Source organism: Takifugu rubripes, chromosome 6, assembly GCF_901000725.2.
Source record: "Takifugu rubripes chromosome 6, fTakRub1.2, whole genome shotgun sequence".
Taxonomy (NCBI): domain Eukaryota; kingdom Metazoa; phylum Chordata; class Actinopteri; order Tetraodontiformes; family Tetraodontidae; genus Takifugu; species Takifugu rubripes.
In genome coordinates, this window is record NC_042290.1 from 8,871,991 (window position 1) to 8,886,522 (window position 14,532).

Consider the following 14,532-nt stretch of genomic DNA (forward strand, 5'->3'; position numbering starts at 1 on the left):
CTGCTGTCATGGCGGCGTCAGTCACTCTGTCCTGTGTGGTCGTGAAATGACTGCAGCGTGAATTGGAAAGAGTGTGCAAAGCGTGTCTACGTGCGTGTGCCTGTGAAAATGTACTATGCAGCAGGTCGTGGGGGAGGAAGCAGCAAGGCAGGCAGGCAGCAGCAGCAGCAGCGTGTAGAGTGTAGAGGTGGTGGTGGGGAGTGTGATATGGATAGTGTGGAGAAAAAAAATGAAGAAATGGGAAGTCTCTGCACCTGTTTCCAGGGCAACAGAGGTCTGCAAAACACAGGCAGGTTGGACATTTTATTCTCAATGTGCTGCACTGCCCTCTGGCAAAATACTGCAGACCTCTCTAATGACTCTGAAACCTCATCGCCGGCCCCGTCGCTGCAGCGCCGTCTTCCACTTAAAGCTACACCCCTGCATGCATGTTGCAGCGTACTTTACCGGCACATGCAGCAATGCATGTAGGTGCTGGAGGTGCGGGGTGATTGGGAGGAAACCACAGATCAGGCGGATCATACATACGTGATCATCTGCGGGTGACGTCACCGTCTGTGCCCCCACCACCACTTCTCACCAACCTCTCCCCCCACTGAAATGATCTGCTCCTCTGGTCTGCAGTCAGTCGGCCGCCTGCCTGCCTGACTTGTGGGAGGAGGGACAGAAAAAATGCCTTTCTCTGTGGGAGACATTAGCCCTGTGATCTCATGAATATATTATAGGGGGTCATTGTGCAATGAGGGAGGTACACTGAGATGCAGTGCCAAAGCAAAGACTTCAACAGGCGGATTCTAATTAACTCAGCTAGTTAATTAGCCACATTGGTAATAGTCAAATTTGTTTGTGGTGACACTGGGTGTAAGTTGTTTTTAATTTTTTTTTTTTTTCATCAATAACATTATAATATCCAGTGTTATATAGTGTACTTGCTGCTTGACAGTCGGGGGGTAAAGCAAAACGAAGTCACAGTAACATGCATTATTAATTACAGTGTTCGACAGCACGGTTATCAAACAGCCTTGTCTTGTTAGCCCCGACTGCGACACTAACGAGCTAGCTCATGCTAGCTAACTTATACAATCCAGCGGCGTCTTCGACTGACACCCGGAGCAGGCACAAGGTAAGCACCGCTCACATCCACCACCGAAAGCGCGGTTAGGCATCGGATCGAGCCGTGTTTGATGGCGTGTGGTTAACTACTCACCCGCCCGTAGCGTAACCGAAGATACCTTTACACGAAACTTAGCCGCAGCTAAGTAGCTTTGTGTGGCTAACGGTGCCAGCGGCGCAGCCAGCGGAGGCAGGAGCGTAAAGACTGTTTCCAAAGCTGGCACCAAGAAAACAAACCCCACCATTCAAACTTCACGGCGGCATCGCGCCGCTTCACACACAGGCGGCTTCTACCAACCGTTTTCCACTCATTCCCCTTTTCCGCCTCTTTAAATCACCCCTGTTTTTTTTGCGCTGGAGCGACATTTCTGCACAATTCTGCGCGCACCGAGCCGCCGAGGCAGGTAGGTGAAAGAAAACCGTCTTATTTTGGGCGATGGGGAGCAGCGGCGGTCGGGAGCTGCTCTCCGCCGGAGAAAAGCTGTTCTGCTTTGTTCTGTTCTGCCGCAAACACGCTTTTATCCAAGATTGTTGCAGCCTGATTGGCGTCGAGCGTCATCTTATCAACAGATGATGAACCACATCGTTAAATCAAGCCTTAGGGAAAGCATGTGTTTTTGTCCCGGGGGGGTGTTTAACCACACTTAATATTTGTCATTGTTGCAATTAAATGTTCATTAAGATATTCATTAGATGACCAGTGCGTGTTTTTTTCCCACGTGGTCATGACCTACTGGATGTATGATGGGTATAATAACATGTTGCCTTGGCATGAATCCAGTCAGTGTGTGTGTCTGCGTGTGTCTGTGTGTGTGTCGGTGTTTATATGGAAAAGGTGAAAACTGCAGAGTTTCACAAAGGCAACCAGATGACTTTTCTTGCACCCAATTCGTGCACACATTGAGATACACACAGGTGTGCAAATCAGAATGTTGTAATTTCGTTATGACTGCAGGGCAGTTCCTCATATGTCGGAACAATTTCACTGGCTGACATCTACCACCTGTGGCATCAAATGTTGGAGCTTCCTGTTTTGCTCACCTTTCTTCATATTTTTACAGCTTGCTGCTGTGTAACAAAGTTATTACCTGCTACGCTCAAAGATCCCTTCCAGACTCATAATTAGCACTTGGCCATTTGTATTTGTCGGTATGTTGTTGTTTGTTTAAAATCCTGCAGCCATGTTTAGGCACTGGCCCCTCAGCAGGGATCAGCAAATTTCACAAGATGCTTGAAGTTTTCTGGTTTTTGCAGTCAAGCGTCCGTGTTATTGTAATAACAGAGGATGAGTCAAGGTTAAGGCCAGGAGTGTGTTGGTGTTTGGAACGCCGAGCAGTTAACTCCTGAGAGGATGCTTCAGTTCGCTCCTGATTCCTCCGGTGGGATCAATACTTGGCTTTATGGGACAGCGCTGGGCTCTTGATTGCTCGCAGACACAGAGCGGTGCTGATCGGGCCACACTGACGCGGCTCGGGCATTTAATTATGTCAGAAACACTCCTCGTAGTGTCATAACTCATTTGAAACATCCTCCATTGAGGAAGGCTGTAAACAAGCAGTAAATTAGCGCTGCGAGTTGTAAATAAAGTGGCATCAATGACACATTTTACGCCCCGTACCCGAGGTATGATGCACTGCGCGCCCATTAATACAGAGACGCTCGTTAATGCTAGCTCGCCTGGCTGAAGTCATCAGAGAAACTTTATTAACTCTGAATGGTTGGATTTGACACAGCTGCTGTCGTGGTGGTTTATTTTGTGGTCCAAGATCACTGACGAGGGCACGGTTGCTGAATGACTTGTTACTGGAATACTTGTTCGATGCTGATTTGATTGTGACCTCTTGACCTTCCAAACCAGATTTCTTGGGAGTGAAATGGCTCCGTATGATGTTTGTCATGTTTAAATACGCTTTGCTCAAACAACTCGACCAATCACACCAGTCAGAGGGTCACTGGGAGCCAAGTCTTTACCTTAAACCTCTGGGGGTTATTACATTGTCATAACTCATGTTTGCTGCTATCTCATGCTTTGCAAATAGTTTTTTGCACTGATTATTGAAGATGCATTGAAAATTAAAGGAATCTAAAATCCAAGTTGACGAAAAAGTATAGAGTTTGCATGTGTGGGGGTGATTGGGGGTCTGATCTGCCGTTCCCAGTGTGTTGTGCTTAATTACCAGTGAGAGTCGAGTAGCTGCCGACCTCTGTTCTCCTCATGAAATACATACTAAGTGGAACATTAACGCTTGTTAGTCAGGGCTTGGGTTGGTTATCGGGTTAATTAAATTAGATTTCAGATGCAATCGGCAGCTTTAAACTAATCCCCAATGACTTGATTGTAATTGGAATAGAGATGAATGAACTCGGTGGGTAAGTCTTGCAGCCTTTTTCTGACTCTTTACGTGAGAATATGAAGGAAGCTCCTGTCTGAAAGGAGACGGAGAACGTGCAGCCCTCCTTTCTGAGATGTTAAACCATCCAACCATCGCGTAACCTTGAACTCGGCCGTCTTTTTCATGAGTCCCAGCCACCGAAACACTGACATAATTCCAAACCAAACAGTGCGGCCGTTCCGAGGGGTCAGTTCTGGGTGTGCGGAGCGCCTCCAGCGTCGCAGATGTCGGCCTGTTCGCGGACCGTCGGAAGAGGGGCAAAAAGAGTCAGTCAGCTGTTGGCTGATCTGGCACGGAAAAAGTCAGGAAGTTGAGGTTGAAACATTGGCGGGAACAGCGTGTCTCAGTCATTCCACAGCAGGAACAGTGTGTGCCGATGGTGTGTACTTCCAACACAGCCCCCGCCCTCCCCGCCGCCGTCTCTTTGTGTGGTTTATCTTGCTCAGCTGTGATGGAAGTTTCAAGGTGCCATCGGGAGGCTGCCTCTGCCGTTTGATACGAGGTGCAGCGGTCATGTGATATGAGCACCCGCGCCCCCCCCCCCCGTTCCCTGCCTCTTCCAAAGATGCGGGGCGCCTGACCCAAATCTGCAGAGCATACAAAGCCAACCAAAATAACAAATGGGTGCAGGGGGTGTGTGTTAAGGTTCTGATGTTAGAAAAATTAGCATGTCTGGTGGAAGCCATCAGATAAAGGGAATCATTAGCGGGAGGTGGGGGTGAGGAATGTGTGGAAAATGATAGAAACATCTGGCAGCGAAGAAGGAGAAGTGACAGCGAGCCGTGCAGGGGTGTTATTAGATAAATCAAAGAACAAGATGATTCCTCGTGGTGGCAAACTGCGCGGACGTGCTGCTGAGAGGAGAGTCTGCCTCTTCACATCTCTCTTCTCTTAAATTCCTTTTGAAATCAGCAAGCTAAATTTAGATTCCAGCACCCCTCCCCCCTCCTTTGAGAGGTATCAGAGCTTATGCAGTCAGTGATAGGCTACCGTTTTGATGTGCGAGCACACACACACACATGAGCGCGCACGCAGATTAAAGTGAGTGGCTCAGAGTGGGAGGGCACTGTGTCTTTGTGCACACAGTGTGGGCTATAGTGATGATAAATTGTTGCTTTACAGCAAATGAGCTCTGAGTAACCGTCTCTTTATGTGAGTGTCTTTATTCCCTCTCAGGGCTGCCTCTCGAGGACAGTGGGGGGCACTCTAATGATCCCCCCGTTCATCCGATGAACCCCCTCAACTCCATGAAACCCTCCCTGCCTCCCAATCCACAAAGGTACACACACACACAAACACACACGCTGCGGTTGATGAAGGTTTGCGTCCTCAGGTGACACCTCACCTGCGCTCCACAGTGACGTCTTTGTTCGGATTGATTCGGTCGCTCCGAGTACCCGTGTCTGTCATTTATGCCACTAAAACCTTCTTTTACCCCGCGCTTCGATGACAGATGTGACAGAGGTGTGAGACAGCCGTCCTCCTACCCAACGCTCCAGAGCGGCGGCAGCAAATGAAGGCGTTTGTAAAGCGCAGGGGTTTAGTATTGTTACAGATAAAGTTAATCGGGGGTATTTTAAAATTGCACGGCTCGCTGAAAGCCTGGACAAGATGGTAATTAGGTTGACAAAACTCCTCTTTTGTTAAGCAGTTTGTATTGACATTTATGAGAGGGTTCAGCCTTGTCCCTGGTTCTCTGGTGTGCTGGTTTTCACCGACCACATTTCAACCACAAATTAAGGCTGCAACTTCACCACAGTGCAGCGTGGGTGCACGTGGATTCAGCTTCGACTCCCCATCAAAATGCCCCTTTTGAGGCTGATTTAGACACCTATCTCTTGCATCTTTTGTGATTTCAGCTCAGCTTTTGACACACTGGTTATTTTTACGTTGACTGACCTTTTGTAAAAAAACAAAAACAATGCTGATATGAAGGACACGGCCCTGGCATGGGTTGCTTGTTATTAGCTATGAAGGTCTTTACCAGTAATGCTGGTACATGACCTGCCTTATATGCAGGTTTCCTTTGTGGTGTTCCTCAGGGGATAATGTTGAGGCCTCTCTCATTTACCACTTATGGCCCCTTTGATACCTTTAATTATCCCTCTGTTATTCATACCTTTATTATGTTCTCTTTCCTTCAGCTTTGGACAGATTTCTTTGATTCTTAATGCTTGATTCAAGCCAAAACATTCCATTAAATGCTCCCTTTCTCTTTAGAAAGTCTGAAAGCGGCAACATATAATTTTACCATTTACATCACATTGAGACCCGTGCGCATTGCAGGACAATTGTAAAATTGTATTTTCACACAATAAGAGTACTATCACACACGTGTTTCTGGGAATTAGTGTGTAAATTCCATCTGCTAAGCTGATGATATGGGACTCAAGATGCAAAGATGTTTGCATTTATCCCTGAACATGTGACAGTCACAATAGAATTCTCTGGATTTTCATTTTTAGATCTTTTGAAGACCAGTGACGTCGAGATGTGACTGATATCAGAATGAATGCACTCCTGAACCCTGCTAACCATCTCAGTAACTCAGATTTAATATCCTTCTGCAGCAGTGACGGCCCTTTCCTAAATGACCCAGTCTCCTGGCAACCAGGCACCAATCAGCACGCAGGATCTCTCTCTGTAGTAACCACAGTGTGGGGTGTGACCAATCCCACACACAGCCAGGTAACACATGTCTCTGTACCCGGGGACATCTTTTTTGTGCTCCTGGTTTATGTGCCGAGGAGAACAACAGCAGATAAAAAAAAAGCCAGTACTGATTTATTGTACCCTGCATCAAATTTATGCCTGTCAGACAAGGCACAATATTGCATTAGTACATTATTCAAATTTCTGTTTCTCTTGGCCTGAAGGTGCTGATGTGTAATCAGTGCAACGAAAAACAGAAAATGTGCTTTATGAATGGGGCAATTAGAAAACTACAGCTTAAAAAAGAAATAAATAAATACAATTTAAATAAAAATTATATATATATTTTAAAGTAGTCATGTCCAAGAATGTTGCTGTTTATTTTATTTAATTTATTCAGTGCAGTGCGACAAAGTACACCTGTCTGCATCTCTCTGCTTTGCAGGTGTTTGGCACACACATGGGTCCAGGTGAGAGTTCTGGCAGTCACATGATGCCCGGTGGCAGCCCTGGTATGGGTCCAGGCATGGGCTCCCAGTTCATGGGCCAGCAGGCGTACGGAGACGCCGTCACAAAAGGCTACGGGCAGTCCATCATGTACGGACGGCCCAGTCCTGCTTATAACTCAGCGTCAGCCTACGGCGGAAGGTACAGTAACACCCCCTCAATCTCTCTGTCTTCTGCTGCTGCGGTGCCATTTCAGTTTCGTTTTGAATGCTTTGAATAAAAAGAATAATTAATTTATTTGAAAATGGCTCCCATTGCCTTCTTTTGTATCGTATTATAAAGAAAACAAAAGTCTTTTGTGGATTCTGAGTTGATAATAAAAGAATCTCTTTTTTTTCTTCCTTTGTGCTCTTTTTTTTTAAATCACAGAACTAATGTTAGAGAGAAAAAAAACCTGCAGACATTGTCATGGTAGATATTAACACAGGTCAAATAGTGCAGGAAATGTGACTTACATCATAGCTTTAGATAAATGCGTGTGTTTTCTCTGCCTTTAATTGTCACCTGTGGCAACAGCTTCTTATTTTTAATGTTTTACATTTTCCCCATTATTGTCCCTTCAGTAATGATTCCCTCTACTCAGCTAAACAATATTTGCAGACATTTCGGTAGCTTTTTATTTATAATGCAGGAACATATGTCAGTGTGGTTGTGATCACCCACTGCTCTGAGTCACGCTCATGACGAAAACTCTCACATGTGTGATCAGTATACTGCCCACTCATCTCCCTATCTTCCCCTGCAGTTACTCTGGCAACAGCGGAGGTGCTGGTCTGGGGGTCCGGGCCCCGTCAGACTTCACTCAAGCTGCTGCCGCCGCTGTTGCCGCCGCCGCCGCCACGGCCACAGCCACCGCTACAGCCACTGTGGCGGCAATACAGGAAAAACAGAACCAGGAGCTGAGCTATGGACAGGTAAAGGTGGCCTCTGCCTCTCCTGCATCCTTCAATGAGCAAGAGGGGGGCATTTTAAAAGTCTTTGTTTCTATATAGTTTATAATACATTGTGTATTACGTTGTAAATTATCTGTCAGGACACAGACAGTTTGACAAAACACATAATTCAGGGAAACTGAATCAGACTTTTGTTACCGTCACTGGATAGATCTTTGTCCTTCCCTTCCCCTTCCAGATGGGTGGAGCGTCCTCCTACAGCACCCAGTTCCTGTCGCATTCTAGCCCTCGCGGCCCCCCTCCGGGAATGGTCTCTTCAAGACCCGGGCTTCCACCTACCAGCACAGGGTTGTATCCCTCTCACCCTGCTCAGACGCAGAAGATGTCCCAACACGGAGGCTATCCAGGAGGGCAGCAGGGACTTAAACGCTCCTTTCATTCAGAGGTCGGGGGGGACGTGTTCACATATTACACACCTTACCAGTCATCATTGGATCAGCAAAATAGAACAGGAAGCAACTTCAACACTTCAATCTGCTCTCCATTTTCCCAGGGTTTTCCAGTGCAGCAGTATGGTTCCTCTGGCATGTCAGGGTATCCGACCCAGCCTTTGCAGTACCCCACTGGCCCACAACAGCGATGCGCCCCTTCACCTTCTTACCCAACCAGTCGGATGCCTCTCATGGGCCAGTACCCCTCTGGATCTCACAGTTCAGTACAGTTCCCCCCTGGAGCCGCTCAACCCAATCCTCCACAGTATTATAAGGTATTTAATTATTCAATGGCACTAGCTTTAATCTCAGTAATTCTCAGTAACTGAGTAATTGCTCAGTAGTTTTAGGAATAAAGTTGACAATTTGGTGTCTGAAATGTCTGTACAGCCGTTTTCTCAACCCTAAATAGATTGCTTACTATCTGTCCTGTTACTTGTGTGATCAAAAGTCCGAGCCGTTCAATGGCCAAGGTAGTCTGCCAGGGGGAGGGGCGGGAGGATATAACGCCTTCACGCAGGCTGCAGTGAGCGGGGTAGGCTCCACACTCAGCACACACATATGTTTACCACGATAAAAGCCTGCTCTTTTGGAATCGCTCTTGTTGAAGTTCTAAACACCTGTGCTAATCATTTCTCAGCCAGGCCGAGGCGGAGTGATGTCCGGTTATCCCAGTTCACCGATGGGAGGGAATCCAACCCCTCCAATGACACCCGGGACATCCATGCCTCCCTATTTGTCCCCGGGCCAGGACACAAAACCCCCATACCTGCCGCCAGATATCAAACCCAACATCACCAGCCAACAGCCCTCCACAGGTTGGTAGAATGAGAAGAAGAAACATCTGGAGTGAAGTGTGTCATATATGTCAAAGTGTGTTCTTTAGGTTAGACAGTTATGGACACCTTATTTCTTCAGGGCCATTTCATCTGGGTAAAGCAAAAAAAACAAACAGTTATTAATCAGCTAAATGTAATTTCTGGTTCTTTTGGTTATAATGCAGATAAAGAACTTGAGTTCCTCATTCCTAATTCACCAGTGAAAGACGTTTGTTTCCATATCTGTGTGTTTTTTCCAAATGAAGGGAATCCCAGTGATGACCTGCGTCTGACATTCCCAGTACGGGATGGCGTCGTGCTGGAGCCTTTCAGACTGGAACACAACTTGGCTGTCAGTAACCACGTCTTCCAGCTGAGAGACTCTGTATACAAAACCCTCATGATGAGGTAGGTAGGAGGACTTAAAAATTTGCAGAAGCTTATCTGCTTCTTTCCTGTTTTGTTACACACAAAGCAAGGAGCAGAAAGTATTAGAAAGACCCGTACATACAGATGTTTTTTAGATCTGTTTCCCTAATTTAGTGTGCTCAAATGTTCCGTTATATTGTTTTTACATGCGCTGTAATGTTCTGTCTTGTTTTGTGTGGACTTGTGACCTTTCAGCGACAATTTGTAAAACTGAAAAGTTTGAAATACTTTTTATTCCAAATATCTTTGATATTATGCTAATCCAAAAGATACAAGGTAAATTAAGTAAAAATAATCTGGTTCTCCACTATTGATTCACAAAGAGACAGTTTCAGCCTTTCTCGGCAGCATTTAGTTTGTCTTCAGGGTGGAACACTCCAGTGTGTTTAATAATGATTTTTAAAAAAAACACAGGAGGAAAAACAAGTGAGGAATGTCTGATAACCCCACCCAGTCACCTCATCGTAATATGTGTTGTGTCTCCCCCTGCAGGCCTGACCTGGAACTGCAGTTTAAGTGTTACCACCACGAGGACAGACAGATGAACACTAACTGGCCTGCCTCTGTGCAAGTAAGTTCAATTATCGCCAGAAACAACATTTTCTAAATGTTATAATTGCCACCATTAATATTATAATTGCCTCCAGAATGCACATTTTCAAAAAAATTCAAAAAAGAGTGAATCCAGGAGAATCTCTGAGTTTTCCTTTCCAGAGGAACGTTAGTCATGTTTCTGCTGTCACAGCTTGTGAGTTTTGGAACGTGTGTGAGTTTTTGGAACCTGTTAATAGGCAGGATTTGTTTAAACAAACCCTGAATTTCTTACAAAGCCTCTTCATGCCCTGAAGCGCCTGGAAAACCTGCCCTCACGAAGATATTAAAGCTGAATAAATTTGTATACGTTTATTGTACGTTGACTCTAAATTCATACTACAATAAAGAACTTTTAAATGTTTCATACCATTCTATTCAGAGTGAACTATACAGCTAATAGAACTGAAAATAGCTATTAGATGATCATTTGTAAGAGTTCCTGGTCAATCCAGGATTCGAAGAGAAATTTTCATTTAATGGGTGAAGTTGTTGTGAATTGACCTACCTCACCTGATTCGGAACTAAAAATAAGATTTTAGTCAGCAGTTTTGCTTTCTGGAATATTCTTTTATCTTCTGTTGTAGTTTAATACCATTGAAATGTGACATTTGAATCTTTGTTAGGTCAGCGTCAATGCGACGCCTTTATGCATCGAAAGAGGAGACAACAAGACCTCTCACAAGCCCTTGTACCTGAAACATGTGTGTCAACCGGGACGTAACACTGTTCAGATCACCGTAACAGCCTGCTGTTGCGTGAGTAAACCTCTTATCTTATCGAAAAACACAATCTTATTATGAATCCATTTCAGGAATGACAATTCTCCTCCTCCTCCTCCTCTCTCCTGTAGTCCCACCTGTTTGTGTTGCAGTTGGTCCACCGTCCGTCTGTAAGGTCGGTCTTGCAGGGTCTGATGAAGAAACGACTCCTTCCAGCTGAACACTGCATCACCAAGAGTGAGTAAAGAAACAGGTTTTACTCTATTTTGAAAGCAACAACAAAAATGAGAAAGGGTATCAGACAGATGCTTTTAGTAAAGTGACTTAGGTTCTTTTGCTTTTATTGTTTAAGTAAAGAGAAACTTCAGCAGTGGCACCATCCCTGGGACCCCTGGTCTGAATGGTGAGGACGGCGTGGAGCAGACGGCAATCAAAGTGTCTCTTAAATGTCCGATCACATTCAGACGGATCCAGCTGCCAGCTAGAGGGCACGACTGCAGACACATACAGGTGGATCCTCTTCAAATTCTGTCCCCAAACAACTGAATATCTGTGTGCTAATGTTTTATTCCTTGGTTTGTAGTGTTTCGACCTGGAGTCTTATTTGCAGCTTAATTGTGAAAGAGGGACCTGGAGATGTCCAGTTTGCAAGTATGTTCAGCATCATGGTCTCATTGTGGCTGTTCGAATCATGGTACTGACATAACATGTAACCTGTCTTTAACAGTAAAACTGCTTTGCTCGAGGGGCTGGAGGTGGACCAATACATGCTGGGTATTCTCGTCTACATACAGAAGTTAGTATTAATGTAGATTTGAGATGGAGTGTATAATTTCTATTGAAGCTAACCTGTCCGTTGTTGCCTTCCTTTCAGCTCTGACTATGAGGAGATCACTATAGACCCCATGTGTGGCTGGAGGCCAGTGCCTGTCAAACCAGACCTGCACCTAAAAGAGGAGCCCGACGGTCCCGTCCTGAAGCGCTGCCGAACAGTCAGTCCAAGTCACATGGTTCTGCCTAATGTGATGGAAATGATAGCCTCGCTGGGCCCCGCATCATCCCCCTATCAGAGTCTTACCACAGGGGGCAGGAACACACCTGACTACAGCAGACCAGGTGCATTTTTCTGCCAATTTCTTTCATGCGAGCTTTTCATGTCAAAGTTGCCACCATGTCATTGAGTGGCCATCCGGTAAATGTATGTTTTAAGTACTGTGCCCGATTGTGCATAGAAACCTTCTCTGTGGAAGTGACTGAGATATGTGCTTGAAAGGGAAGTGACCCAGAATGGTATTTCTAAGATGAACAAACATCAGTCCATCACTCCTCTCACTGTCCCCTCCCCCCAGCCGGTGTCCTTTAACAGCAGGAAGCTCTCTGCCTCCACTCTGCACTGTCCATTTACTCAAATCTACACTGCTCTGTTTATATTTGATGATCTGGAAAACTTCTTTTGTCTTGTAGGGAGCCAGGGATTCTCTAACCAAACAGGCTTCACAGAGTTCCCGCACACTCCTGGCACTCCTACACTCGGAGAGTATTCCACCCCCGGACCACCACCTCCACTCCCTTATCAGTCGGAGCAGGTTAGCTCATGCTCTACTTCTGCATTGCAACACACGAATGAGAAAAGATCTCTCTTAATGTAGCCTGTGGCCACAGCGACGAGGGTCGGGATTATTTCTATCCATTTTCCTTAATGGTTGAGTCGTCAGGATGAATAGAACATTGGCCACGGGCACTTGTGCTTATGTGAGCTTCATATGCAGAATCAGGGGTATCTTTTATGTAATGCAAAGACCCTCAGTGTAGTTATAATCTGTATCACATGCACCTCTTTAACAGTAGTAGGGCCTTTTCCAAATAAGGCTGCCAACTCTTTAATATTGTTCTTGTGAGCAAACCCTAGAAATGAATGCACACCACAGCCTGGTAGTGTCTTCCACTGTGTCTCCCCTGTCCCAAATCTATCAGTGCACATCGGGGATCCACACTGTTGGACTGGCGGACATCTGCCTCCACTGCAACACACACACACACACACACACACACACACACACACACACACACACACACAGATTTTAGTTTAAATTGACTCAGTCCCACATTCACCTGGTTTTTATTTCTGCTGTTTCAAATCTAATATCATGCCAGGAAATACCGGAAATGGTTCCATTTGAAACGGTGAAACTCTCTTTGCGAGGACTTTTTACCTGGACCCATTTAGTGAAATGAATTGCCGGTGTGTTTTTGTTACGCAACAGCGACTGTCGTTTCCTTCTGGCCTGTGAGTTCAGTTAAGAGCCTTTAATTGAATCTGAAGTAGACAGCGCAGACCGAGAACATATATTCTCCCATATCAAGCCACATCACGCCTGTCTCAGGCAGCTGCTGTGCTGTCTCTTAAAGGTTTTTAGAAGATTAAAGTGTTTGCCCTTGTTCAGTGTCACACACTACCGTGTTCTGCGTCTTCATAAAACACATGCATGGTGTTTATCTACTGCACAATGACTGTCAATGTGACCGTTATTGATAAAGTGTCCCCATTAGTTTGACACTTTCTGCTGTCGCTCTCAGACACCTCATCCTGGCCGTATTGAACCAGCTCACAACATCCTCCAGCAGCACACTTCAAGCGTTCATGGTAACCCGAGTCTCTGTGACACTGGAAGTCCACTTCCGCAGAGGAACGCCAATACTCAGAGCTCCCGCCTGCAGGGAGAAGGTTCCTTTGGTCTCGGAGGCACTGGAGCTCCGGGAGGAGAAGGAGCTGATCATGCACTTGATGTAAGGCCAGGGCTACACTTGGGGAAAAGATTGAAGTAATGTTTATGCTAGATAGGTCCCAAAGGACCTGTTTCTTATTTTAAAAGATAAAAAGCAAGCTTAGTTTCTTACTTACACCAAGCCTTTACTGTCCTAGCACAGTTCTTTAGAATTTGTGATTAGTGTTCTTACAATAAATAAAAAGAATTCCTTCCTATTACAGTATTTCAGGAATTTCTTTAGGAATTTCAATCACTGAGTTTTGATTCTGTTTTCTGTGTCTCTGCCAACAAGCTTCTCCCTGAGCTGACCAATCCAGATGAGTTGCTGTCCTACCTGGGTCCCCCCGACCTGCCCAACAACAGCAGCGACGACCTGCTGTCTCTGTTTGAGAACAACTGACCGCCTTCACGCTCACATTTCAGTCCCGAGTCTGTTTCTCTGCTGTGGCCCCGCCCTCACTGTCGGGTGTCTGCTGGCACCCGCTAGTTGTGTGTTATCTGTCTATGGGTCGGTGTGTGAGTGCGTGTAAATGTACACGAATGTGTTGTAGTAAATCTTTGAACTATCCTGCTTTCCTTTGATATACATCAGTCCAGTGCGCAGGAATAGAAGGACCATGTTCTATATGTGAACACATTGTTCATTCATGTATCACAGAACCGAAGCACTGACTCTGTGGACCAGCATTTAAACTATAGCACAAAGCACGGGCTGAGGGATTCCAATACTGTATAATTACGGGTTTATACAGCTGGATTGAAGAGAAGGACAGTGAAAGCTGTGAGTTATTTCATATATAACTTGTTTCTCAAGCACATGTGTAAAATCCTGTGAGATAAAATATACTGTCACAGAATTGTCTCTTTAATCTAAATGACTCCTGAAGAGACAAAACCAACATTGTTTCTGGCCTCCCTGCATTCCCTTATATCCTGCTAAAGTCTTAAAATGGTTTGAGAAGAGAGTATACATTTTCTAAAAATAAAAAAAGCTAGTTCTGAATATTAAATTAGCATAAAATATTCACATGGGGCGACCATTCAGTCCGTTTCTACTTAACATGAAGTCATTACTGCTTTTATACACCAGATGTGATGTAGCTTTTTGTATGTGATGTAACTTTCATGGGTTTTGATGAGAATAAGCCAATGCAT

The 14,532-nt window shown here is 45.3% G+C and overlaps 1 protein-coding gene across 3 annotated transcripts; it reads left to right on the forward strand.

Annotated features, from left to right (window-relative positions):
- Positions 1–607: 607 nt before the first annotated feature.
- On the forward strand, positions 608–14,360 carry zmiz2 (zinc finger, MIZ-type containing 2). Of its 3 annotated transcripts, XM_029837366.1 has the most exons (21): positions 608–861; positions 995–1,123; positions 4,683–4,785; positions 6,077–6,194; positions 6,604–6,806; positions 7,411–7,579; positions 7,797–8,003; positions 8,112–8,324; positions 8,501–8,584; positions 8,690–8,867; positions 9,134–9,275; positions 9,789–9,867; positions 10,514–10,645; positions 10,741–10,846; positions 10,962–11,119; positions 11,193–11,260; positions 11,337–11,405; positions 11,484–11,725; positions 12,074–12,195; positions 13,187–13,396; positions 13,670–14,360. In XM_029837366.1, the coding sequence occupies exons 3-21, from the start codon at positions 4,736–4,738 to the stop codon at positions 13,775–13,777; spliced, it is 2,658 nt and encodes an 885-aa protein (XP_029693226.1). In that variant the 5' UTR covers positions 608–861; positions 995–1,123; positions 4,683–4,735; the 3' UTR covers positions 13,778–14,360. The 3 variants fall into 3 exon arrangements, with proteins under 3 accessions (XP_029693226.1, XP_029693225.1, XP_029693224.1); XM_029837365.1 differs by having other exon boundaries at positions 608–1,517; XM_029837364.1 differs by having other exon boundaries at positions 608–1,123.
- Positions 14,361–14,532: the final 172 nt, after the last annotated feature.